At 41.6% G+C, this 26,754-nt stretch overlaps 1 protein-coding gene across 1 annotated transcript; it reads left to right on the forward strand.

Annotated features, from left to right (window-relative positions):
* fhdc1 (FH2 domain containing 1) lies at nucleotides 1-26,408 on the forward strand. Its single transcript, XM_049572453.1, has 11 exons — nucleotides 1-690; nucleotides 3,507-3,568; nucleotides 8,077-8,179; nucleotides 8,318-8,403; nucleotides 9,262-9,362; nucleotides 11,514-11,584; nucleotides 13,963-14,070; nucleotides 14,858-14,928; nucleotides 16,623-16,740; nucleotides 16,905-17,069; nucleotides 18,643-26,408. The coding sequence occupies exons 1-11, from the start codon at nucleotides 184-186 to the stop codon at nucleotides 20,818-20,820; spliced, it is 3,570 nt and encodes a 1,189-aa protein (XP_049428410.1). The 5' UTR covers nucleotides 1-183; the 3' UTR covers nucleotides 20,821-26,408.
* The last annotated feature ends 346 nt before the right edge of the window (nucleotides 26,409-26,754 follow it).

Below are 26,754 nucleotides of genomic sequence, written 5' to 3' on the forward strand. Positions count from 1 at the left end.
ACACTTACCTTCTTCCAGCAGTGAGGGGATGCACGCTGCAGCATTTTGATCTCCTTCAGAATTGTTGCACCTAAAAAAAAATCCTTTGGAGATACTTTAAATAAGGAGGAACTCCTAATCAGATATATTCAGCCTGTGTACTCTCTCAGCATAGAGCTCATATGCTGACTGCTTATCCCTGTGATGCTTGTTATGAGTTGTCCATCTACAACCAATGAGCCGGAGAGCTGCAGCAGCGAGGGAAGCAGCTGCACCACTTCGTCCATCGCCACCTCTGACCCATCCTCTATGTCTGGACACAGTCACACCACTCAACCTTCCCTCAGTGACGCCCCTGATATCTCTAAGCATGAAGCTCCCCCACCTCCACCTCTGCCACCCCCACCTCCGGGGGCACCCCCACCACCTCCCCCCTTGGTGACAACATCCTCCAACCACAACGCGAGAAAGAAGCGCCGTGTCCGCAGCTTCTTCTGGAAGCCAATACCGGAGGAGAAGGTACGCGGGAAGCCCAACATCTGGACGCTGGCGGTGCGGCAGCAGCAGTACCAGATCGATGTTCGCTCTGTGGAGGAGCTGTTCGGGCAGCAGGAGGAGGCGCTGACAGGTGTACGTGGGGCCACGCCAGCTGCTGGAACCTCTGCTCGCATCTCCAGGTCCCGCTCCTTCAAGGAGAGCAGCAAGGATGAGGTGAGTGGTTGAAATACTGACAGCAGCAACACTGGGACATTTCTCTTGACAGTTAACAGAGATGACAGGTGATGGTGGAGGTTAGAGTGCTGACACAGTGATTACACAACAATCCTCTTAAAATTAAAGTGGCCCACGTCTGGGAAATAATTCCCTGGATTTACTTTAGACCAACAAGATTATTAGAGAAGATTATGATGAGGTTCAAAAGTGCTCTTAGTGTGTTGTTCGCAGCTTTTTTCACGAGCTGAAGCTGAGGAAAGCGTTTGACAGATTTAGGGGTTTATATTTTTTTCTTGCATGTTTCTTCTTCTTTTAAACTCAGAAGAAACCAGAAACCTTGCACACTGTCTGTCACAGTTAGGATTCAAGCCTGTGTCTTCTCTTATGAAGGTCTACCAACTGATTCAAATTCAGCAAATGACAAAGCTACGTTAGTAGAGTTTGCCTACAAACTCTTCCATCCACTTCCATTGTTTCTGCAAACATGTGCAAGACATGCTGGTTACCTCAGGCCCTGAACACACCACTGACAGCGTAAGAAAGTCCCAGCTTCATAACCATACAATGCTACAGCACATAACTCTACCCTGCTCCCACTGTATTAAGATATCCCTGCAGGGACGCGTTAGGTAACAGCGCTCAGTTACAGCTTTTCTTTGAGCCTAAGAAATTATTTGTGTTCATAAACAGAACAAAAACATGCTTGCGTCATTATGGACTCCTGGAAAGTAGCATGTGAACTGTAAAGCGATCCGTGTGTGAGGCGTAGGGAGACTCATGTCACAGACTTACTCGCCTCTGTGTCCTTACAATGAACTGACTGCAGCTGGGTGAACCTCAAAGTGAGCAGTTTGCAGGGAAAAGTTGTTACTAAACTCTCCTTTGGGAGTTTTTAGCCACCATTTGTGCACAAAGAAGAATAATGCATCTCTAGTTGCTGCTCTTTGTGTGTCATATCATGTATTGAATATATTGTCCCAAACCATACATCATTGTTGTTAGTGTTTTGATAATGGTGGTGAAGAGTGCTTTTTAAAGAGGGCTTTGCAAAGCTTTGAGTGTGAGATAATTCCATCATTGTGTAGACACAGAAGCACATTGTATCTCGAGTTGCTACTCTGGGTGTGTTATATATTGTATATGAAATGTAGTGTCCCAAACTTCACATTATCATCTTAATAACAGGAGATCAAGGCATGTGTTCATTATATGACAGCTGCAAACAGTTTTCACTTTCAATTGATTATGTATTTCTCGAGTCTTTGAAATGGGACAAATGCTCATCACAAATTCTCAGAGCCCAAGTTGATGTCCTCAAAGACCAGCAGTCCAAAACCCAAAGGTATTCAACTTCTAATGATATTGTACGCAAATCTGCAAACTGAAGGGTTGGAGCCAGAAAATATTTGTCTTTTTAAAAAAAAAAATATATGACTGAAACAATTAATCATTCATCAATATTGTTTCAGATTTATTTTATTTTTTTGTCAGTCCGCTAATCATTTCAGCTTGGACTGGGTGATATTGAGAAAATCAAAGGTCACAGTGTTATGTGAATATTGCAGCGATATTGAAGGCTTGACTGTTGGTGCTTTAACAAAATGGTCACACAATTACACAATACAGATTTCTGATAAATTATCATCAGTAGTGTGGATATATTGCCTGGGGTCCAGACCTTTGAATCTACTCACTCTCCCAGATGGTTCATCTTGCACTGTAACATCAAACAGCGGTTTCTCGGTTGAAATAAAAAACTAATGAGCGTCGTGGGAGCCTACATTAGCCAATCAGCACTACATGCGGGATTAACGTCATTGTCAGGCTGTTGTCAAGCAGTGCGAGGAAACCAGTGATAAGGACTAGCAACAATGCAGAGTGCTACAGACAGCAAAGATGTCCTCTCAAAATTGTCTGACGTTGTAGTTTGTTTTTACTTTGCTCCTCTCCACTCTTAAAACCCTGTCAGAAGAAATAGCGTAGCTACGCATCAGTGTGGACTTAAAATGATGTTAGATTTAAAAGGTTAATATATTAATACATTGGTCTGGCATGACTGGTTAAGGAAAATCGAATCCCATTTCCCCACGAAAAGTGGTTAGAGTAGAAGCATTGTCAGACTAAAGATGGACACAGAGTGTAATGAGATGAGAATGGCAAGTTTATATAATGACTATGCAGGCAAAGGCAAATAATAGATTGGCGAGAACAGTCTGGTAAGTGACATCACTTTACTGTAATACAGCTTTAAAACCAGGAAACGAAAACACTTAGATTAGTACAATACCCAAGAACTAAGCTGATATCTAGTCTTATACCATGATATAATAGTCATATATTGCCCAGCACTTTATTACACACAATGTGTTTTTGGGTATGATAAAGAAACTTTACTTTAAATGGTTCCTCTCCTTGTCTCCCTTCCTCCACCTGTACTCGTTGTCCAGAAGTGTCTAATTGTTGTTTCAAAGCTCTAATTAGGTCTTGTGAGGGAGCCTTTTTATAAAGGTACACACTGTACAGGCACCTGTTGAAGGAAGGGAGTACAAACCATTGTTAATGAAGGGGGCGTGAACCACGTGTGGCCCGGTGGAATTTCAATGTCCCATAGGGTGACTGTGGGTGGTGGTGGGGGGATGTTCTGCAACAACAAGCAGGAGTAGTTACGAGAAGGGAGGGGGGTGGGTACACGTGTGTTTCCTTGTGTATTAAACCACAACTACAGCACATTCATTCATTCATTCATTCATTCATTCATTCATTCATGTTCATTCATATTCATTCAGTGTCACTTCTTTCTTTCTTTTTTTCAGATCAGCATCCTGGACTCCAAGAGGGGGATGAATGTGGGCATTTTCCTGAAGCAGTTCAAGAAGTAAGTCTTCTGCCTGCTTCACTACATGAGTACAGAGCTGCTTTCATAAGGCTCAGTGGAGTATGTATAAATGGGTGAAAAATAAAAGTAAAAAACAATATAAGATGTCTTAATCAGCCTCCAGACAAGCTTTGAAGCCCCTTGTTATAGATTCTCCAGGTCTCTGGAGTCTAATAAGAGCTGCTACTCCTTATTTGGTGCTTTAATGACGATGGTGAAGAGTGCTTCCCAGAGAGGCATTTGTGTCATTTCCTGTGAGTCAGCTGATGACCACAGCACACAGACAGAAAAAAGTAGTCAGGGAACAGTTGCTGCTGGTTGTGCTGATCAAAGGAGTAGATATGATTATTTTTGCTTTTAAGGAGAGTTGATCCCTGTCGATGATGAGGAGCAGCACTGGGTCATAAACTCAGAATGGGAAAGAGCCAAAAACAAAGAGGCATAAAGTCGACAGTGAGGGCTGCCGCTTGATGAAACAGATAAAACAGTGTTGTTTGTCTTGTTTGTCTGTGAGTTTGTTTTCGATAACTCATTTGATGTGAGAAGCAGCTGGTCCCCAGGTATTTCACATATTGTAATCTGGCCAACCCTCCCCCAAAAAAAACCTTAAACTCTAAATGCTTCTTCCTGGATGTGCAGACGTACAATAGATACTGTGTCTACAGAATAGAGCAACAGTAAAATTACAGCATGGACAATCAGAATGCTGTGATTATAGATGGGTTTTAAACATAAATGAAAAATATGGAGTTGGAGGAGTTTGAGTATCTTCATGTGTCGTCACTGTCACACTGCTTGTGTGTGGCCTTGCATAGAAAACAATGGCTTCAGACATCTCTATGTATTTGTTCAGTCATCAGTTGTATATTTAGATAATGCAAAACAAAATTGTAAATCACCAAAGACACAGGGAACTCCACCCAGGGAACAGGAGTTCAGGAGGAAGCAGGAATGACAAAATGAAAAAACACAATAAATATTCTAATGATAATAATAATGATGACTGTAAATAAATATAGACAGAATGCAAAAGAGGAAAAGAACAAGATAAAGACAGAGGTTAATGTTACACAAACAATAGGCCTAAATAAGTAAAAGAAAACATTGAATTCATGTAAATTTCTCCAGCTTTTATTTTTTAGTTTGTCACCTGTTTGCAGATTATACTCATTATAGTTCTATGGGAGAATGTAATGAAGCTCGCTGTGGTTGTTAAACAGTTAAGAGATGTTACGATCTTTAAATCCAGATTATGAGGCCACAACAGCAAAGAACAAGAAGTACAGAAGGTCTAAGGTCTTACTTTTTTATTGATCCCAATGTTATCTGAGACTCAGGAGAAAGGGAATAAGACGGATCGTTTTTGTTATCCTACTTCATGTTCCACATTTGATTACAGCTGTTCACACACTGAATGTGTCTTAAAAACACTCTCAGTTTCAGTTTGTGTTTTAGTTCCTGACTGAGGGAGAATCCATTAAAAAGCTTAATAACAGAGAGATTAGGGTCAAAATCTGTGTCACTTCTTCTAATAGGCTTTCTTAGCTCTTTCTATTGTTTATAATGAATTGGTTCAGGAAATCTGGAGACGTGTTCGACTGGACTCATTGGAGCATTGTGTAATGCAAGTCGTCTCGAGCAGAGTTTAAAAAAAGTGTGTTAGGTGTCTTTTTGCATGATGGTGTATTTGCATGGCTCCCCACTGTATTTTAATGACATTTGACTGGAGGACATACTGCGCTGTGTGTGTGAGCAGTGAGCTCATCTCAGATAGTGTTTATGTTTGTGTGTGCGTCTCTTCAACTCTGATATGTATCTATCCTCCGTCCTCTCCTACATGGGTTTATAAGTCAGCTTTCACAACATAATTTCAAAGTGCAGAACTCATTTAGGTTCAAATATAGCATGATCTTCTTTATAGTAGCAGAAAACCAAAAGTAAAAACAATATACAGAAATAGATTTGCAAAGTGGGAGAAGCTGCTGGTTACTGATTAGTTTCTTTTTACCACTGTAAAGACAACTCCCATTCTGGTTTTATCTTTTTAACAATATTAGTAATGTTCGTCAACACAGAAACAAAAGTTTCTCCTGGATTATTTAATGACACTATAGGTTTATGTTGTGACCTGCAGTTGTAATTGTCATTTTTTTGTCCACTTGCTATGTTGAATGGCTCTAAATGCTACAATAGCTGCTGTTGCTATGGAGACAACACCATGCCATATTTGTGAATGCATGTCATATGGACCCAGAATCCAAAATTGTAATAATGAACTCAGAAAGTTTGTTTTGAGTGTAAAAGTACACTTAATATACTCTTTGAGGGGTGCCCAGTAGCTCAGTGGGTAGAGCGTGCACCCCATGTACAAAGGCAGTTTCCTTGTCACAGTGGACGTGGGTTTGATTCCAGCCTGCAGCCCTTTGCTACCCTGGAAATCCAGAGTTCTCGCGAGAGCACAATTTGAATTTGCTAGATTTGGGTCTGGATTTCCAGGCTAGACCTAGTCTGGGGCCGTTAGTGGCCATTTTGGTAAGGAACCGAAACCAGGGCGAATAAGACAGGATCCGGAATTTGATGGATGCGCCTTTCAGTCGAAATAAAAGCGCCACGCTAATAAAAATGCAGTGAAAGCCCCAAGCCATTAAGTTAATCGATTTTCTTACACCCCTCATCACCCCAAATCGATGGTGCGCCAGAATTTAAAGTTTTACTTTGGTGAACACTTTTACTTTGGTGAATTTGGTGAATTCTGCATCCGCTCTCTAGACCAGAACCAGAATCTAGACAAAATTCACAGTGAATAGAAACCAGGCCTGGTGACGCAAGGCGAGGCTAAACCTTCCCTCTCTATCACCCTTTCACACTTCAAACTGTCCTGTCACTGAAGGCAAAAAGCCCCCCCCCCCACCCCCCCCAAATAAAGATTATATACTTTTTAAAAGACAACAATTACCGAAAGCGAAAATAATAACAATAAAAACAAGTTTCTACAAAGTGAAATCTTTAGCCTCAGTTAGCTGTTAGCTAACACAAGTTGCATTTGCCTCTTTGTCACTCCATGACGGAGACAGCCATGGTCAGGGGCATTCTGTTTTTGGGGTGTCCATCCTCCATCCCATCCTTGTGAGCACGATATCTCAAGAACACCTTCTTTGTTAAAATTCTCCACTTCCTTGCTCCATGATTTTTCTAAGTTAAGACTTTTCCACCTTCACTTTGACTCAATACGTGATTAGATTTTGGTGCTCAAAGGTCACTGTGACCTCACAAAACACGTTTTTGGCCACAATTCAAGAACTGCTACACTATGTATGATCAAATTCCACACAAATGTCTAATAGGATAAAATGATGAAACGTTAAAGGGTTTTGTTGGGGAGTTTTTCCTTATCCGCTCTGAGGGTCCAAAGGACAGAGGGATGTCGTATGCTGTAAAGCCTTGTGAGGCAGATTGTGATTTGTGATATTGGGCTTTATAAATAAAATTGACTTGAATTGAATTTTATATCCAAATGATGATCATGATGTTCTGTAGAAACACTTTTCTGGCCATTATTCAGCCTCATAACTCAGGAACAGAAGGGGAGACATTTGGTCACTAATCTTGGGTGTCCATCTTAAAACTGATCTGCTTGTATAGATCTTCTGTGTTGCGGGGAAGAATCTACATTTTAAAATATGTAGCTTCTTTGCAGCAACATCCATAATTGAAGACTTGTCAACTGTCATGACTCGTGACTACAGTACATATGAGACTGAACAGTCATGGACGTAAACTGCAACAGCAACTTGACTATTGCTGGAGGCAGACAACCATGACACAGTAATTCTAATTTTTGGATTTGGGAGAGAGTTCTACATGTGCCTTAATATGTTTGGACAATCTTCCACCATACAGCATGTATAAATGTTGTAAATGGGCATGGTTCGCCTTTAATATCTTGTCCTCTATCCTCTCATTACAAGTAATTTCGAAGTGTCACATTAATCCTGCAGCAATCCATAAATTCAGACTCAAAGATAACACAGCGTGAAACTCTTATATAGTGACAAAAGACTTTTCATTATGAACAGTTTGCAGCCCTATATGTGATCATGAGTCTGAGTATTATAAGCCTCATAAAGGTGATTTTATTACAGAGCAACTGTACCGGGTTGCATCATATTATAAGGTGTCAGCTTACTGGATATTGTCCATGAAGGTTTTTCTAACAGTCTTCTTTTATAGCAGTGATGTAATTGGGGATTGTGCTGCAGCACTACAGAGTTGGGTGTGTCATAGATAAATGAAGTTATGGTCGTGTTAAGGAAGGAACAATGAAATGCTCACATGTGAAGCTGAATATTGTCATTGGCAGTTTTTTTATTGTTCCTCAAAGGGACGTCTGACTCTGTGAGTGACAGTTAGATGTGGTGCCTTTGTAAACACAGGGGAGGCAGCTGTAAAAGAGAGAGCACCTGTGCTATTTATCATGGAGGTATACTGAAATGAATTGTCTGTTTCAGGTCGAACCGCTCCATTGTTGAAGACATACGGCGAGGAGAGGGAAAGATTTATGGAGCAGAGCTGCTCAAAGACCTGCTGAAGCTCCTGCCTGATGTAGAGGAGGTCTGTGTGTGTTTAAGAAATGGCTTTTAGTGTAAAGTTTTTGAATCAAAGACCAAATTTGATGATAAAAGACAGTGAATGTAGATGGGAAACAATCGAGCCTGCTGAGCTTCCTCTCTCTCTGTTTTCACCCAACAGATCAAGAAACTTCAGTCGTTTAAAGGAGACCCAGACAAGCTGACGCTGGTCGATTCCTTTATGTACCTCTTAATCCAGGTGCCTCGGTAAGTTGATTTCAGTGGTGTGTACACAGAGTCGTTCCAGTCAAAGGGAAATGTGACGTTGTTTGACAGTCAGTGAAAGAAGAAAGGGTTTGCATTGTGTCATTTTGTGAGGATGGATTTGCATTTTGTGGGGACTTTCCAACGAACTTGTACCTCTAACTCATATGTTTATAGTGTTGTATTTGTATGTCTTTATTTTTCTGGAGCAGTGCACATTAATTGAAAATTTAAACTAATTCACCAGAGTTAGTAAAGATGGACATCTGCAGTCTCTTCTCAGAGTGTTAGAATGACCTGCAAAGATTTAAGTTTCACGTATTTTTTACATTTGCTAAAAGTCAGTTTCCATTATTTGGATTTCTTTCTTGTCATTTTTATTTTTTTTCTGCAACACTGACTGAACACATTAATGAGGTGAAATAGGCAATGCAGTATCAGAATCTTGATTCGTATTTGATCAGTGCTGCCCAGTTTGACAGTTTGACCACAGTTCACAAGCAGTGATTGACATGACTGACAGCTGCGTGAGAGACTCCTCGGCTCTGATTGGTTGTTTTTGTTCACATGCAGTAAGGCCATTACAAATGCTACAAGGGAATAGAGTAGGCAGAGAAGTATGATTATCTGTCTCATTTAGTGCTGGGTGAATATCATGACAGTTTCTGCAAATATGACAAAAACATATTTTTTGTAAAAGTTACCAACTGCAGCTTTAACAGAAAAATAATGTTTCGGACTTCCACAGAACCTTGGCCTTCATGAGACGTCTGTCAACTTCTTTTCCATCTCATCACAACCCGCAGAATAAGATTCCCCTCATATCACAGGTGTAACCGCTCTCTGCTTCATCTCTGACAGGTTCGAGGTTCGGATCGAGGCCATTGTCCTCCGCGAAGAGTTCTTTCCTTCCTGTGCTGTGATGAGCCGAGAGATCGATGTCATCCGCGTCGCCACAAAAGGTAATAATACACAGGCTCTGCTGCCTTCACGCACACACACACGCACACACGCACACATGCACACGTGCTCAGACAGGTGACCCAGATATTTGAGCTGTGAGCGGTGCTGAACAAGAAGTAGGAATGTGTCACCTGAGATATGCTGTTGTGGGGACAGAGTGGAAAGACAAGGCTGTGTCATCTTTGTATAGCTGTTTTTTTTTCTACATGTAACTGATACATTATTTAAATTGTCAGATTTAGTTTGCGAAAATTGGCCCTTGTTTTTGTTAAATTTCAGTTAGATGTGTCAGTGTCTGTACACGCAATGAAGGGAAATCCTCATTTTATTAGCTGTGATCAATCCCTTTATGTTGTGTTCACACTATAAGCAACACAGCAACAGGCTACAAGTCATTTTCTTTTCTTTCTTTTTTTTATATATATTTTTTGGGCCATTTTGCCTTTAATCGATAGGACAGTTAAGCGTGAAAGGGGGAGAGAGAGAGAGAGGGAGTGACATGCAGCAAAGGGCCTCAGGCTGGAGTCGAACCCGGGCCGCTGCGGCAACAGCCTTGTATATGGGGCGCCTGCTCTACCACCAAGCCCCTACAAGTCATTTTCAATGGAAGCTTGAAGCTACAAATGTGATGTGCTACACACTCAAGTTGAGTTGGCCTTAATTTTTTCAGCACTCCAATGACGTATGAAGCTTCAGCCAATCATATGTTTTTGTTTCTAGCTGTGGTACTATTTCCTTTAGCTTAGCTAGCTGATGCTAGCTTTTTGCACATTGTCAGTGCACAAATGGATACAATGGGGTGGCAGAATGTGACGTTAAAATTGGGGCTCAGGAATTGATCAAAAGATTTAATTTTTTTTTTTTTTTTTTTTTGCTAAATACAAACTATAGATGATGTTCAGTTGTGGTGCTATGTGGTGAGTAGCAGACACACACAAGCCTGTGATGACGGAACGATGTAAACAATCGCTTGAGCAGCACTTCAGCGACAACTCAGCAATAATGTAGCCTGTCACGTTGTTGTTGTGTCACTAGTGCTGTGAAAACTATTACTCTCGTGATCAATCCTATAGAATGTTCAGGCTTAAAATAACAACTTCTAGTTAGGTCCCACCCATTTCTGGTTGAAGTCACACCCACTTCAGGTTTAAACTCTGAGTACAGATACCGATACAGATTATTTCGTTGTTTGAACAGACACAGATACTGATGCACTTGCTCTTCCCTACTGATATGATTAGCAATAAGCAGTACAGCCGGGGCTGACGGGTAGGCCATTTGTTTTGCAGTATTGGACCTATTGTCCTAATGATGAGACTGGATGAAAAGTTAAGGGTTCACCAGAGTTGTTACATGAATGTGTGTACCAAATTTCATGGCAATCCATCTGTATCCACGCTGCTAACATGGCTAAAGATGACATGTTCTGCTAAATTTGTCATGTGCAGTGAAACAGCACACAGAGCACACATAACAGTAATGATAATAATAATAATTTATTTGTGTAGCATCTTTAAAAACAGATTACAATGTGCTTTGACAAACAGAACAAAGCAGGAGCAAGATACCCCAGAGGCAATGTAACAAGAGAAGCCAAAAAGTAATGCTGAACTAAGGCAAGACAAAATTTAAGGTGTAAGGAAGCAAGAGATAAGATGCAAATACAGATTAGAAAGAAGCTTTTATTCTTTATCAATATCTCCAAACGTATTCTAGGTGTTTAAACTGACCAAGAAAAATCCTAAACAGTGCTTTTTGTACGCAGCCATCAGCCTGTGTCACTTTAGCTGAGTCACACTGTCCTGCCGCTCTGTGGTTTATTGGATTTTTCTTAAACCCTCTTCTACAGTACTGTGACCTTTTCACTGCATTGCAGAGCCATCAGTTAAACACCGCATGGGACAAATTAAGTCGAACTTTTGTGACACCTTTTAATTAAAACTTTTACCTGTATTGTTAGAGCTGAAAGGGCAGCTGGTCAAAATCCAGAAATAATTTTGTCACCTTTGTGTGGCAAATGCTGGCATTATTGCTGCCGGTCGTCGTTCTGTGTGGTGGTGGTGGTAAATGAAAGTGAAGTAGTGTGTAATGTGCTGCTGTGATCTGCACAGGATTCTCTTAATCGAGTTTCTATTGATCTCATGCCTTAGAGCTGATGAACTGCGAGGAGCTTCATGCCATTCTGCATCTGGTGCTGCAGGCCGGAAACATCATGAACGCTGTGAGTCCATCAGTCATGTTTACTTTATACATTAACATCTCTCTTCGGTCTGTCTCATGCAACGGGTTAGGCTGCCGCTATTCTGGTTAAGATTTTTGTGGCACTCCACCCCAAGCCTATTCAGGCCGACTGAGGACGTAAATCTGTAACAATGCACTGCAAATATATTGTTTCTGCTTTTCCTTAACCAACTGGGCCTTGGGCAATGGTTAAGGAAATGCAGCACCACCTCTATGTACATGCACATCATGCACTGTGGGTAGGACATCAGTAAGAGCTGTTTAAATTTACAATGAAGCACAACTACAGTAGGTACCATTAGACCATTACAGGCATTATGATATACATAACTGCTCAAAATAAAATGAATTATGCATCAGGGTCATATTATCACATGGTTTTTGTCTTTCTCCTCTGTGGATTGCTACAGTGAAAAATGAAGGAAATGAGCCAAAATTTTTATTACAACCACGGAAAATAAGCACAGCTGAACCAAAGTGACGTGTCATGTCTGTCTCTCCCCCGCTCCATTCAGTACCGGAGATAGTAGTTTGTTCAGGCAGGTTGAAAAGTGACAAAGCAACCTCCAGAGTAAGTTTCTAATAACTTACAAACACCGTACAGCGATTACGCTTAGGGCACCCAAATGGCCAGCAGCAGTCCTGCTCGAACAGGAGTAAATGGTGCATGTAATAGAGACACTTAGCTTAGCATGAAGACTAAAACCAGGGAGAAACAGCTTACCTGGCTCTGTCCAAAGGGAAAAAAAGATTTTGCCTACCAGCACTTCTATAGCTCTTAAATTAACACATTATATTTTCTTTGTTAATTTATACAAAAACTGAAGCGTAAAATTGACAGTTTATTGTTTTACAACAGCAAAAAAAAGACAAGAACATTAAAAAACAGCCCACCATTACCTCTAAAACTTACTAAATAACATGTTTGTTTATTTTGTTTAGGGGCTGGTAGGATGATTTCTCTAACTTTAGACCGAGCCAGGCTAGCCCCTTTTCCCCCGCCTCCTCTTTTTATGCTAATCTAAGCTGAATGGCTGCCTGCTCTTGCTTCTATCTTAATTACTTACTTATCACTCCTTTAGCTGTTGACCACAGTTCACCAGAGTCTTCTGTCGTGGACTTTCTTTTCCAGCTGTTTTCATGTCAGCCAGCTCGAGGTCCCTGCACCAGGTGTTCTTGAGCTAGCCTCTTTTTCTTGTGCTTTTGGGGTTCAATCTAAAGGTCTGCCCAGTGATACTGGCCCTTATTTATCAATCTAACATACAAACCAGCACAGATCCAAGTGTAGAAATCATAGGGTTTACTAACACATGAACAATAGGGTTCATGTGTTAGTCATGAAACGTTCTTATCTTGCCAATCACAGCGTAGGAACGATAAAATCCTAAACAAAGTTGTTGATTGTTTTCAGCTGCCACATTAATCATTATTTAAATACCTCGCCTTAATATGTTCTCGGTTTAGAGGCCTCGCCCCTAGACCTCCGACATGGAGAGGCGTAATACGGCCAAGAAGAGAAGCTTCTCAAGGAATTCAGAAAACATAGAATTGAAAGAAATCACTGCTGCAGTCAACAGCGTTGCTGTGGACACTTGAACTCCTGAGTTTGGAATATTTCATTTATACATTCATGTCATATATCAACTTTTAATATTTAGCCTGTATTTTTTATAATATTGATGTAGTTATAGTATTTATATAAAAGGGGCCACGTGTATTGGGTATGCTTCTGTTTGGGCATAACAGGTGGCAGAAGAGACACAGATGCACCAGCTGTGTACAAGTTGGACAGTAAAAAATGTAATCGCATAGAAATCTGCTACTAAAAACTGTCAGGAGGTTTTAAATTAATTATACTAACTCTAATAATCTTTTAATGCTAAATGAAAGAAACATGCATTAGTTGGCCAGTGTTAAGAAACAAAAATGCTCAGCCTTCGATGAGCCTTCAGTCAGCATGGAGCCAGTCCCACAGAGTCAGGCAGCTGTGAGCTGTGATAGAGAGCATGCTCCTCTTTCTAATCTAGGCTTGGGACCGGCCATGGTGAAGTTAGTTTCATACTTAGCATGGTATAAATTTTGTAATTTAACTCCTGCCAAGAAAGCAGTGCATCTGTACCCACAGTGTTTCACCTATTCTGTATTCATTTCTTGACATAAATGAAGGTCTATAGAGAATCTACTGAGGAATAATTAAAACCAGGCTTTAGTTATAAAGGCTGCACTTGTTAGTAGATCAGTTCATTGTCTTTGTCTTTTCATGGGATCTGTTGCCAATATAAAAAATACAGTATATGCCAACACTTATCCTTCAACATCTTAATACGTCTCTGTGATTTGTCCCTCTGTGTTTCTCAGGGCGGCTACGCTGGCAACGCTGTGGGCTTTAAGCTGTCCTCCCTCCTCTCATTGGCCGACACCAAGGCCAACAAGCCGGGGATGAATCTGCTGCATTTTGTCGCCATGGTTAGTGAAGGCTTCAGTTATGCAAAATGATGCACACATTAGCATTAGGGGCTATAGTATGTTATGTAATCCAATACGACACAGCAGAGTGGGGTGTCAGAAAATTACCATATCAATACTCCTCTGACACCACGTCAGCATAAAACTGAATGATTAAAGCTTCACTGTGTGTTGCAGGGTTACTCACTGAGTTGCATTAAGTCAAACCTCTACTGTATCTGCTTTTATATGAGAATAATAATCATATCTCTTGTGTTTTTGAAGCCGTTAATGTGTAATTTTAATTTAGTTTATGCACTCAGTGACTGTATTGTACTGTATCTATGAGATGCTCTGAATTGAAGTGGTGAGCTGTACTGTTGAAACTCTCCTGGAGACATTGCTCAGATATCTCTGAGATAAATAGACACCAATTTCATCCTATTAATATTTCATATGAGAAAATCTGTCCTGACAGCTGTGGTTAAATCACACAAACTTTGAAATGTGTGAAGTAAAAATCTAAATAAAGTGAGACACATATTTCAGTTTAATGCAATAAAAGAGTTGTTCATCATGTCAGCTGCAAAGAGTTAGTTTCATATAAAGCTTTCACAGCGGGGCAGCTGGAGTAAACAGACTGCAGGAGGGCAGGTGGACAGCAGATGGTGACAGGAAACAGAAAAGAGCCAAGAGAGGCTGGCCAAGGGCTTACGTAACCGAAGTGCTCCTTTACACTGCAATGATGACACTTCACCATGAAAAAAACAATTTAGATGTAAATTATGTGACACGTGTCTCCACACAGGAGGCAAAGAAGAAAGACGAGAAGCTGCTCAAGTTTCCAGAGAAGCTTCAGGATGTCCAGAGTGCAGCCAGGTAAACTGCTCCTCACAGTTTAACACAAAGACTTTGTCATAACAACAAGAATAAACATTACATAGCTTAATTTGTCAGTGCTGTTGTAGCTTGGCTGTAACATTGGGAATGATGGTATCAAGCAGGCTGGGAAGAATCTGCTTTCCACCACATTACTTTGTTTTCCAGAGCTTCACCACTGAATACAAGCGGTTTGTTGCATTGTTCAAAAGAAACTCAAAAGCTTTAACAACACTATAATGACACCAGTAACTCCAAACCTCTGTTTAAAGGAATACTTCACACACTAAATGATCATTCATATATCAATTACTCACCCATGTTACCTTGAGTTCAGGAAGAAAACGTTGTTTTTCTTGCATGCCTCCACAGTGACCGAAGAATCCAAAAACGGAGAGAGTTCTTGATGAAATGCAGTAAAAGGGGGCCGCGTTTAACAACAGCAAAACTATGTTAAAACATCCATTGACAAACTCTCACAGAGCTTGTGCAGTATAAGTCTAATTATCCAGTGGTATTATCAGTATTTCTCAATCACACGTCATTTTCACTAAAACTCTTCTGCATAAGCAGTCTCGCACAAGGACGAGGAGCTTGCCTGGGCAAGTGCATGAGTTTAAACTGTGCTCAATGGAATCCACGAGCAGAGTTCAAACACGCGCCTGCCCAGCTGGGCTACTCTAATGCCAAAGTGTTTGATGATGTTTGGTAGATAAGGCATGAAAGATAAACTACTTTTTTTCACAAATTCAATGTAACATGCAGCAGGTAATTTATATAAAAGGATTGTTTTATGGGTGAAGTATTCCTTTAATGTTTTAGGCACAGTGGCCTCTGAAAAACTTATAGATATATTTAATAGATATATTTAAGTCTGAAGTTCTGTCATGTCTTGTAAATTACTAAAAATGAGGAAAACCCATGATCCAGACTGAGGTTTTATCATTTTTATTATGCCTCTGCTTATTTATTGTGACATCATAATGTTTTTTAAAAAAAATACTTGTCTGGCCTTTACTCAACGCCATATCTCAGGAACAGAAGGGGAGACATTTGGTCAGAAACTGAATTAGTGACACTAATCTTTAAACTGTTCTGATTGTAAAGATTTCCTGTTGCCGGGTTAATGATATCTGTGAAGCATACATGTTTTACAATTATGTAATTATAGTTATATTAATATTCAAATTTGTCTACTGTCATGGATACATGTGATTCTGAACAGTCATGGATGTAAACTGTAACTTGACAGGTTTGCAGAGGCATACAAGATCGAGGTGGTGATTCTGGTTTATTGCTGAATTGACAACCTCGGCATCCGGCCTCATTACTTAAGCTGACATCTAATTTAAGTGCAGTACTTTGAGAGTCATGTTCAGAACACAGTGTGATGCTGGTGGCTGTCAGGCTCTGTCAGCTTCACAAGGTCGTCCTCTGTGTGGAGACAGTGCATCTCCTGCACCGCAGAGTCAAGATTACTCCTCCCACACTGCGCAGGCATTTCTCACAGCGGCGCTATCTTCACCTTTAACGGACGACAGTCTGACAGTGCATTCAATAAAATGCTGTCTCATATTGTCCTGCACAGCAGTGTTATGGGGACAATCTGCAGTCAGTAATTTGATGATTATGTGTGTCGTCACCAAAGCACATTTTCCTGATCTGAATCTTTCTGCTGTAATGTTTTCATGTAGAATCTCAGTGGAAAACATAGAGGTGGAGTTTTCCTCCTTATATGTTCGTATTAAATCCCTGGAGGAGAAAGTTCAAGGAGACCAGGAGCTACTGCAGCAGTTGGAGCCCTTTCTGCAGGTGAGGCAGCAGCAGCAGTTATGTAATACGTTCTACTCACAAACTCGCGTACAGAAAGTTGGATCCAGGCCACTGTACATTTCTGGCACTGCTGACTCAAGTGCTATAGATAATGGCATCCATAAAAGTGCCACAATAAAAAATGTATGTGCCTGATGTCTCAGAGTTCGGCACGGACGCTCCAGGACCTGAAGAGACGCAGGCTGGATCTGCGCAAAGAGGGGAACACTCTCATTGACTTCTTTTGTGAAGACAAGGACACCTTTAAGCTGGACGAGTGCTTCCGCATCTTTCAGGACTTCTGCATCAAGTTCAAGAAAGCCGTCAAGGTCAGTTTTAATGAGAGGATAATTCTGATTTTTAAAAAAAGTAATTGTTTTGAGCCTGATTCCCACAGGTTATAATAACCTTGTACTCACTATGTTAATTGCTCCGATCTGAGAACAAATCAGTGTCGCTAAAGATAAGTCAGACTGGGCAGGAAACACAAGGAGACACTTACACAGGTTTTAAAGAAACCCCCACGTTAGCCAACTTCCTCTGGAAGAAAATAAATAAATGAATAAAAATTACTACCCAAACTGTTCATTGTAACCTTCCATCACAGTGTTCAGGACTTTCACCTTTCAGTTTCAGCCTTAACTTTATTGCCCTCAGGGGAAACTGTCTCACAGCCAGGTATAACACAGAACACAGAATTACTTCCTGATTCAATTTTGACCTAATGTAAGCTCATGGTTTTCTTGTGCAGTTAAGTATTTTTACTGACATATCATGAGCACCCAGTGGTTTAAATACTGGCTGAAGTGTTATTTATAGCCTGTCTAATTGTCGCTCACTTAGTTGGAGTGATGTCACTGCAGTGACATCGTTGGTGGTACGCCACGCGTACAACTTGCAGAAACTTGGACACGCACTAGTACAGTGGTTCCCAATTGGTCCGGCCACAGGGTCCAGATTTCTCCTTAGTCATTAGTTGGAGGTCCACACAGTTTAATGCATTCAGCGTCATACTTGCATTTGGCCATGTCGTCAAGCGAGTTTGCCGTCTCTGTCAAGTAACTGTCTGTTAGTTACTCACTCTACAGCAGAAAACAACACTTGGATGGAAATTCACTGTACTTAAAAATATATTTGGACCATGACCCACCAGTTGGGAACCACGGGGGTAGTACTTCCTTGTGAGCATTAGATTCGCCTGCCATCAAATCACAGATTCATCAGATTTCTCAAAACTGTGCGTTGAAATTGGATTGTTTAACCACAACTGAGAGAATAAAGTAGATCAAAGGAAGCCGGATTATAAACAAAATATTTAGGCTTTGTTTAGTTAAAAAAAAACAACTTCTCCAAATTGAAAGGCTTGATTTTACCATTCTTTTTATTTTATAAATTTAAATGTATCCGTGTAATGTTATCCATAAATTTGATGTAACATACCATTTTTTTTCTCAACCATTCCCTCCCAAATGTATCATTAAAGGGGCTTTGTGGCTCAGGAATACATGACATTTTCAATTGTTGGACCATTTTATTAATCATGAGAACTCAACTATGCAAACCAAGCTTTGCATTTTGGTCACAATGACTGTTCTGGGCTCTCCTGCGTGATATTTTGGCAGTTGCATCCAACTTTGTCAAGCAAAGCTGGTGTGTTGCTCCAGGGGCAGGAACTGCATCAACAGAAACTGTTGGCTTAAATAGGAGAGCAAGTCATGCACACTCAGTTACTTTAGTGAAGCCAAAACTAACAGAAAGAAAGACAATGTTGAAATAACTGGGAAATATCAGTTAAGATGTGTGAATTTATAGGTAAAACAAGATGTTTGAAGTGTTCATTTCTTTCTAGTCTGATTTGAGCTTCTTCCTCTAAACATTTCTCCACTGTCCTCATTCTCTCAGGACAACTCAGACCGTGAGTTGAAGGAAGCAGCCAGACAGCGACGCCTGAGGGAGCTGGAGGAAAAGCGCTTCGCGTGGTCGGGTGCAGATCAAAGCGGTGGATTTGGTCGCAGCAGCAGCGAGAACGACGTGGAGATGCTCACCAAGGAAGGCCTGCTGGACTTCTTCCAGCAGAGGTCTCAGAGTCCCCACAGCCCGCTGGGACGCTCCGCCAGCGCCCGCCGCCACCGTCACACCATGACCTCCATAGCAGATCGAGAACTCAAAGGATACCTGGAGCTATTCGGAGGCACTGGAAATCCCACTGACTATTCCAAGTTCAACAGCCTACCTCGGTCGGGCCGTGGCATGCAGAGGAGGACGACCCCCTGGATCTTAGCCCAGGATGACAACCGCGAGCTGGGCTGTGACAGACAGGTGACGTCTCCACGCGCAGAAACTGAGCCTATCAGCCCACTGGCCAGGTTCTCCTCCTCTGGGCTGAATGATAACGACCCATACAACAACAATAATTACTCATCGGTGTCAGAGGGCAGCGCTCTGCCTCGCCCCTATTTTGTCTTTCAGAAGTCCGCCCATCTTCACAACCCAACAATTACCGGCCACATGAATGTTAGTCTGGAGACGCACACTTTAGTTCGAGGACCTCAAGCTTTTGACCTACCAAGTCCAAACAATAACAGCAGTCATCTGCACTTTGTCAACCAGGGGGATGTTGTGGTGACTGATTTGGAAAAGGAGAGACAGTCACTTCCCTTAAATCTGGACATCCTCCGACATGATAAAGTTTTAGAAAGAGGAGCAGATCCCAAGGCAGCCTGGGGAGGGAAAATAGATCCTCCCATACAAGCCGGGGTCTCTCCTGAGAGAGAGAAAGAAGAAGAGGACAACAGCACAGTTTCGTCAACAACCTGTGATACACCCCTCCCACTAGATACATCTGTGTCCAATAAGAAACCAATGTTTTATATTCTAGACTGCACAGAGGCGGACTGCTCTGTCACTTCAGATTACTCTGAGGTTGAAAGCTCATCTCTTACGAAAGAGGGACATTTCAGAACGACGACTGACTGCGGGAGATCTGATCAGGAGAGCCAGCAAGATCCAAGCTCTCTGTCCTCTAATTTGGAGTCTCCTAATGACCAGTCCATTTCAACCAATGAGCTTTCAGCGCCAAAATCTGTGGACGCATCATCCATGACCCCGTCTGCTGCCACAGAAGAGTGGGACACAGAGAGCTGTGACACGGCAGAGGGGAAACAAGGCGCGGAAAAAGATGCACAGAGAAGCAGCAGAAAACCAGCGCATACAAAGAGTAAACCTAACAAAGCGACTAAGGGCAGTGGAGGTCGCAATGTGCGAACATTAACCAGCAGCGAGACTCAGGGCATGCGGAAAGTTGTGCCCATTAGCAAGCTTACAAGGACAGGTAGCAACAAGAGAGCAGATAAACCTTTTGGGCAAGACAACGGAGAGTCTCGGCGGCCTCTTCGGGACCAGAGCACCCCAGCGAGAGGAAGGAGCGAGAAAACCACAAGACCTCCTCGACACTCCAGCCTGCCTCCAGACGAGTCAAAAGCTCACAGGGGAAGCAGCCTCACAGGCGGCGTTTCCAGATGGGCACGCGATTCGACCCCAAGGAAAGGTTCCATCCACAAGCCGAGCGCCAAACCCCTGAGGAACATCCCTAAACCCGCACCTGAGGAGAAGATGTGCCGCTCCACCATGAGGGCCCTAGCACAGGCCCAAGCTCAGGCTCAGGGCGCGGCTTCCTCTGAGAACAGCAGCTGTCACACGCTCAACGTAAAAAACACCTCCGATGTCCCCAGCTTTGCCCGCAACACAGTAGCTTCAACTTCTAGAACCAAGAAGGAGCTGGCCCCTCCGTCTGTCCCCTCCACCCCGTCTCGCAGCCCCTCGCTTCTAGCTCGGCAAACACCGGGGAGGCAGAACAGGTTGTCATCTACAGTTAGTACCAGCGAGGAGCGGCCACAAGGGACAAACCTGCGACGGGTGCAGAGTGTGAAGGCAGCCAGTCGCAGCGCCTACCGCAGCGAGACTCCCCCACCACCTTCAACACGTGAAGAAATCCGTAAGACTGGTAGCTTTTCCGAAAAGTCCGTCCAGTCTAGAGACTCGGTGACGCCCAACAGAGGCGGTAAACCAAGCTGGAAATAAACAGACTGCAGAAAGAACAGAAGAAAGAGACTTTGGTGTAAATTGATATTCGCTCTTCTTCCCCATCTACAGTGCCGACTCGTATCATGCAAAAGACAGGATTCTGAAAAATGATTTTAAGCTATCTCACCATGAGGTTCCTCCAGTAGCTGACTCTGTTTCAGGTTTATGAATTGCAAAGAGCAAGATGCAATGAACTGCTTCATGAGTTCCTGTTTTGTTGTTTTCACAACTTCTCTTTTTTTTCTGAGGGGGGGGCATTAACTAAACTGACAAATGGCAAATTGGTGTTTTTACCCAGGAGCCTCTTTGCCTGCTTCACCGTCTGTTTCCTGTATATGCTAGTGTCTGTGATGCTGTTGATGCTGAACACTACTGACTATATGATGCTGCTAATTAGCTCCGACAATTTGAGACTGAGCTTCAGTGTCCGTTTCATTCAGGGTTACAAGATCTGTTGTACCTTAACTTGCTGCTGTTACAGTGTCTTCTACTGTAGTTTTGTTGCGTCCTCCAGTAGAGTATCGCTCCTGTTTGCTTTTTGGTTCCTTTGCTTGATACCTCAGAGAGATCGCAGTGGCCTTGTACCAGCAGGAAAAGTAGAATACGTTCATTTGGCTCTGCATGATGAAGATGTAGATCTGATAAAATGGTTTAAACTGCAATGTCACTTTTTTACAAATCCCTGGTATGATAATATTACTACAATATATAAAGTCACAGATTATAAGACAGTGTAGACCAACTGTGGTACTTGTTGTACCTTGTGTATGTATGTGTGTCAGTAGTTTGTAAATGTGTTAGAACTCCTCCATAATCTCATGGAGTAGACGTGCACGTAGGGAATCGTTTCCTGTATACTGTAGGCTAACACACAATCTGATGCTTTAAGAGAAAAGCATTGATGTCTGAAACTACACTGAAATAGTCATCAGTCACGTGATTATGTTGACAGTCTGGTCTAATATTTCTACTGTGAATGTAGTCATGTCAGATGTTCTCTAGGCCTGCCTGCACCTTTTCTGACACGGTTAAATCGCAACAATAACTGGTCATAATTCAGCCTAGCTCCAGTTTGTTTTTGTAGCACCATTACATTTGAGTCACAGAGCTGAGCATATGATTTTTCAAATATTAAATATGTCATTTGTGGGGTTTTTCATAGAAAAATACAGTCTGCTGCACAAAAGAGTGGTGCAGGAATGAGTCCTAAAACCTTGAAATGAGTTAGCATTTTAGCTCGCCTGGTTCCCTCATCTCGAAGTCAGTCATTTTTGAATGGGTTTATGGTGAGACACTTGAAATAAGGTCTGTGATTAACACAAGCTTAAGAGACTTTGACATGTTGTCACGTGTCAATGACATAAAATACGTCTGTACGGTTTTGGCATCTCTGCTTTTCGCAGGTGATGTGGTTCTGTTGGCTTAATCACACCATGACCTCCAGCATGCACTGGGGCGAGTGTGAAGCGGTCAGGAAGAGAGTCAACATCTCCAATTCTGAGGGCATGATTCTCTGCCAGAAACCGGCAGATTGCCCCCCTCAGGGTTGGGAGAGAGTTACTACCTCAAGCGAGGGAGTTCAAGTATCTCGGGGTCTTGTTCATGAGTAAGGGTAGAATGGAACAGTTTGGTGCAGTGTCTGCAATGATGCGGAAACGTCGTGGTGAAGAGGGAGCTGAGCAGGAAAGCGGAGCTTTCAATTTACTGGTCCATCTACGTCCCAACACTCACCTATGATCATGAGCTCTGGGTAGTGACCGAAAGAATGAGATCGCGGATACAAGCATCCAAAATGAGTTTCCTCCGTGGGGTAGCTGGGCTCAGCCTTAGAGATAGGGTGAGGAGCTCAGACATCCGGAGGGAGCTCGAAGTAGCGCTGCTGCTCCTTTGCATCGAAAGGGGTCGGTTGAGGTGTTTCGGGCATCTGATCAGGATGCCTCCTGGGTGCCTCCCGCTGCAGGTGTTCCGGACACGTCCCACTGGTAGGAGGCCCCGGGGCAGACCCATGCCACGCTGGAGGGATTACATGTCTCATCTGGCTTGGGAACACCTTGTCCCACAGGAGGAGTTAGAAAGTCTTGCTGGGGAGAGGGACGTCTGGGGTGCTTTTCTTGCCTGCTGCCCCCGCCGCCCGGCCCTGGTTAAGCGGATGAAGTAGACATCTGTTAATACCCCCACTCATTAATTTTGAAGCTTTTATGTGTCTAAAAAGACATTTGCTAACAAGTGGCTAAGTGAGACTAAAGAACATCATCACGCCGAATGCAGCTTAACAGCCTCGTGGTGGTGGTGGTGGTGGTGACGATGAAGTCACATGACCATATCGATTTCATTTATAACACGATATTTGCTTTGAACGTCTGACGACTGTTTTTTTGCTTAAAAATGTGAAGATTATCTTGCAAAAAAATCACAAAAATCACTTCCTTAAAGTACCATAACCGGTTGTTTGCCAAAGATCTTATTTGACGAGGGAACCAGGCGAAGTCAACTTCTGGCTGGGCCCAAAAAAAGGTCATACCTGTAGCACTCTACAGTGAAGTCAAAGCAGTATATTTCCAATATAAAAAACAATGTAACCCATTTTTCAAGTTGCACAATGTTTTAACATGGTAGCTGGAAACGACTTGTGTCCCTGCTGAATTTGTACAAAGTGAAAGTAATTTTGAAACTTAAATTTGTCCATATGTATGTTACATTGTATTGTTTTATATTTTCATACAAAATAACTGGTTTATACGTATGTTGCTTGTGTCGTACAAAACTAGTAGCAACTACTAAAATAATTTCCTGCTACCTGGATAGGAAATGTAGTCACAACTTGGACAATGGGTCAGAACATCTTTTCTTTATCATGTACCAGATTTAAGAGTCTGTCAATACCTTTAAACACCTTTAGTGTTTATAATCATCCTTCTTTTTAAGATCACCGGTTATTTATTTAAAAAGCAAACAAATGCGTAGCTCCGTAGCTCAAATGCAAAGGTAATACCAACGAGAGGCACAAACTGAATTCTGCCCTGTCGACCATTTCACACCACTTGCCTTTCAAACTGCATTGTGCCATTGTCTCGATGGCAGCAACACACACCACAGTGCATTGCCTTAAAGCTTAATGTAGCCAATCCATCACCAGTAGAAACTCCTCGATTGTAAAAGAAAAAAAAAAGGAGGGTAGAAACTTTTCCTACATTCCATCACACCAAGCTGAAACAGTGATAGTGATTCACTTTGTACATAATGTAAAGACATAGTATTTTTCTGACTATCAATATGTTTACATAGCATAAAAAAGGAAGGGTAAAAGAGAGAAATATGTGACCGCACAGATATTTTAAAATGCTCCAAGTATCCGTATCTTGTATCAGATGTTGAGAGCTCTGACCTACAGTGTAATGTTGACATGTGGTGGCTTCCTTCTTCCTCTTCTTGTAATGCAAATTAAGTTGATGAACATAAAAGGCCCAGTGTGTCATGCCGCTGTGTGTGTGTGGCCTGCATGTAGCCTAAACTTAGAACCCTGTTTGAATAAGTAACAGAGGACTGTGACTACACAACAATTAGCCTAATTACATTATTGATCAATCTGACCAGTATTTTCATAGTTAATCATTGGGTCACAGTGAAAATTACCTGTTGCAAAGTCATCCTGAGGCCCAACTAGACAAATTCAAAATGCTTTTTTTGGTCCAAACCCAAAGATATTAACTTTACATTTATGGTAAAAATGTGCTGCTTTTCTAAGCACATTTGAGAAGTCGTAACTAGAGAATTTCTTTTATTATTTTTGCATGAAATAATCACTCACATGATTAATGATTGTAAAAATGGTTGCTGATCATTTTACCGTGGACTTCTAAATCGACTGATCGCCTAATTTAGCTCTGAATTTGTTTTTACTTTCAAAAAATAGTAATGAGTACTCATCTGGTAATGCTATAACTCATGAAATTTCACTGCCATTCAGCCTAAAATTAAGACTTTAATTTGAGCATGAAAATTCACCTTTATTACAGTAGTGACTGAGAGCTCTGGAAAAAGCAGAGTAGTAAGTGGACTTTGAGTTACTGAAGTAGCAAAACAAACTCAAGCTCTTTTAAAGTATATCTCACTTTAAACTTAAAATCACATAGATTGTTGAAAATAATCCACTCTTTCAACAGTTTTTCAGCTTATAAAGTATCAACGAAAACTTCCAAACAAGAAAAAAATGTGTCTTTAACATAAAAAAAGTTGCCCTTAGATGTTTAATTGTGGAATAAACTTTTGTTTAATCACGTGAATCAGGTTGTTTTAAAACAGACACAACTTATTCTGCATCAGCTGTAGATGCTATTCCTCCACCCTGGACACAATTACAACAATAAGTCTCACTCTCCTACACTCTGTCTGTACTCTGAGTCGTCCTTTGTGTATCCCACAATGCCCCCTGCTGCTACCTCTTTAACTGCACCAACCCCCTCCACCCCCACCAACCAACCCCACCCACCAGCCAGGCATTACAATGCTGCCCTTTACATTTCATCTGACTGACTGGCCTACAGCAGTAGAGCTGCTGAGGAATTTGAATACTTACTCGCCCTTTTCGCCACAACTTCCTTGTTAAGGGGTGGTTACCACAGCAACAGTCCAAACATCAATTACCATTGCTTGCTAAAGGCCTGTAAACCTTAAGAAGGTCACTGCTGTCCACAAATGTTTGTCACGTTATGTGGTATTGTTTCATGTCACTCTGCCTAAAACCTGCTCACAGTATGTGACTTTATGTTTAGAATAAATCTTATTTTGGGATTTTTAAATTTGCCGAATTGCTGATTGTCTAGTATGAATATGTATTCCCTCCAGTTATCTTTCAACAAATAATTAAATGTGTCTTATTCTGGCATTAATTTACCCCCGAGGATGTCTCTCGTACACTGGAATGACTAGTGTGTTTATTTTTTTTACTTTGTGATGAGAATCGTTGACGTGTCTGCTGTAGTTTTCACACCAGAGGCGAATACATGTAGCTGCTCTGCTGCTCAGCTTTGGTCTTCTACAATCTGAACAATGAAAAACAAAAGACTGATCACTGCGATCATCTCCGATCAGTAGACCACAGGGCTGCAAATTGTGACATTACTCTTCTGCAGTTTGTATTTCTGATGATGACATCTGAGAAATAAATAAAATCACATGTTGCTGTGTAAACTGACAACTTGGCCTTTGTTTTTCTTTGACTGGTTTTTCCTTCATTATAATGGACGCTGCTCTGATCCTGAACTTTGTTTGACTATGTAAAAATTTTTGGTTTTCTGCAGTGTTGAGCCCACAATGTGGAAACAGACTGCTAATTCAAAGCTTTGCATTAAAGGTCTGTTGTGTAGGATTTAGTGGCATCTAGTGGCGGACGTTGCACATTGCATCCAACAGAAACTTGTAGGAGAACTTTACCGATGCAAAAACACAAATGGCCATATCTAGAGCCAGTGTTTGGTTTGTATGTTCTGGGCTACTGTGAGAACAACTTGGCAGACTATGTGGAGGAGGAACCGCTCAGTATGTAGATATAAACAGCTCATTGTAAGTTAACAAAAACATGATTGTCAGTTTCAGATGATGATAAACTAATGAAAAGAGAGTTATATTTCATTTCTGCTGATATAAATGCCACTAAATGCTACAAACTGGACCTTTAAAACTATAATGCCCACAAATTGCTATTAGTCTGTATTTTTTCAAATAAATATGTTAAATAAAAATAAATACACAAAGACTTTAAGGGGAGGTGTTTTTCTTGATAAGATTATTGTCAGTTATGTATATGATTTGATTCTAAACAGGTGGATTTTATATTTTCACTGCATTTTGTGAAGATACTTACAGAATCGACCAAGACCAAATGTTCAGTGCACAAAAACACTTCATTGGGTGAACCTCAGCCTCTCAACC

The sequence above is a fragment of the Epinephelus fuscoguttatus genome, linkage group LG3 (genome assembly GCF_011397635.1).
Source record: "Epinephelus fuscoguttatus linkage group LG3, E.fuscoguttatus.final_Chr_v1".
In the NCBI taxonomy this organism is placed as follows: Eukaryota; Metazoa; Chordata; class Actinopteri; order Perciformes; family Serranidae; genus Epinephelus; species Epinephelus fuscoguttatus.

What these genes read in the sequence shown, in the direction of transcription:
- fhdc1 (XM_049572453.1), top strand. Translation starts at nt 184, where the DNA reads ATGCTTGTTATGAGTTGTCCATCTACAACCAATGAGCCGGAGAGCTGC. An exon ending in TTCCTGAAGCAGTTCAAGAA is followed by an intron (nt 3,569 to 8,076) that starts GTAAGTCTTCTG and finishes TGTCTGTTTCAG; the next exon opens with GTCGAACCGCTCCATTGTTG. An exon ending in TCCTGCCTGATGTAGAGGAG is followed by an intron (nt 8,180 to 8,317) that starts GTCTGTGTGTGT and finishes TTCACCCAACAG; the next exon opens with ATCAAGAAACTTCAGTCGTT.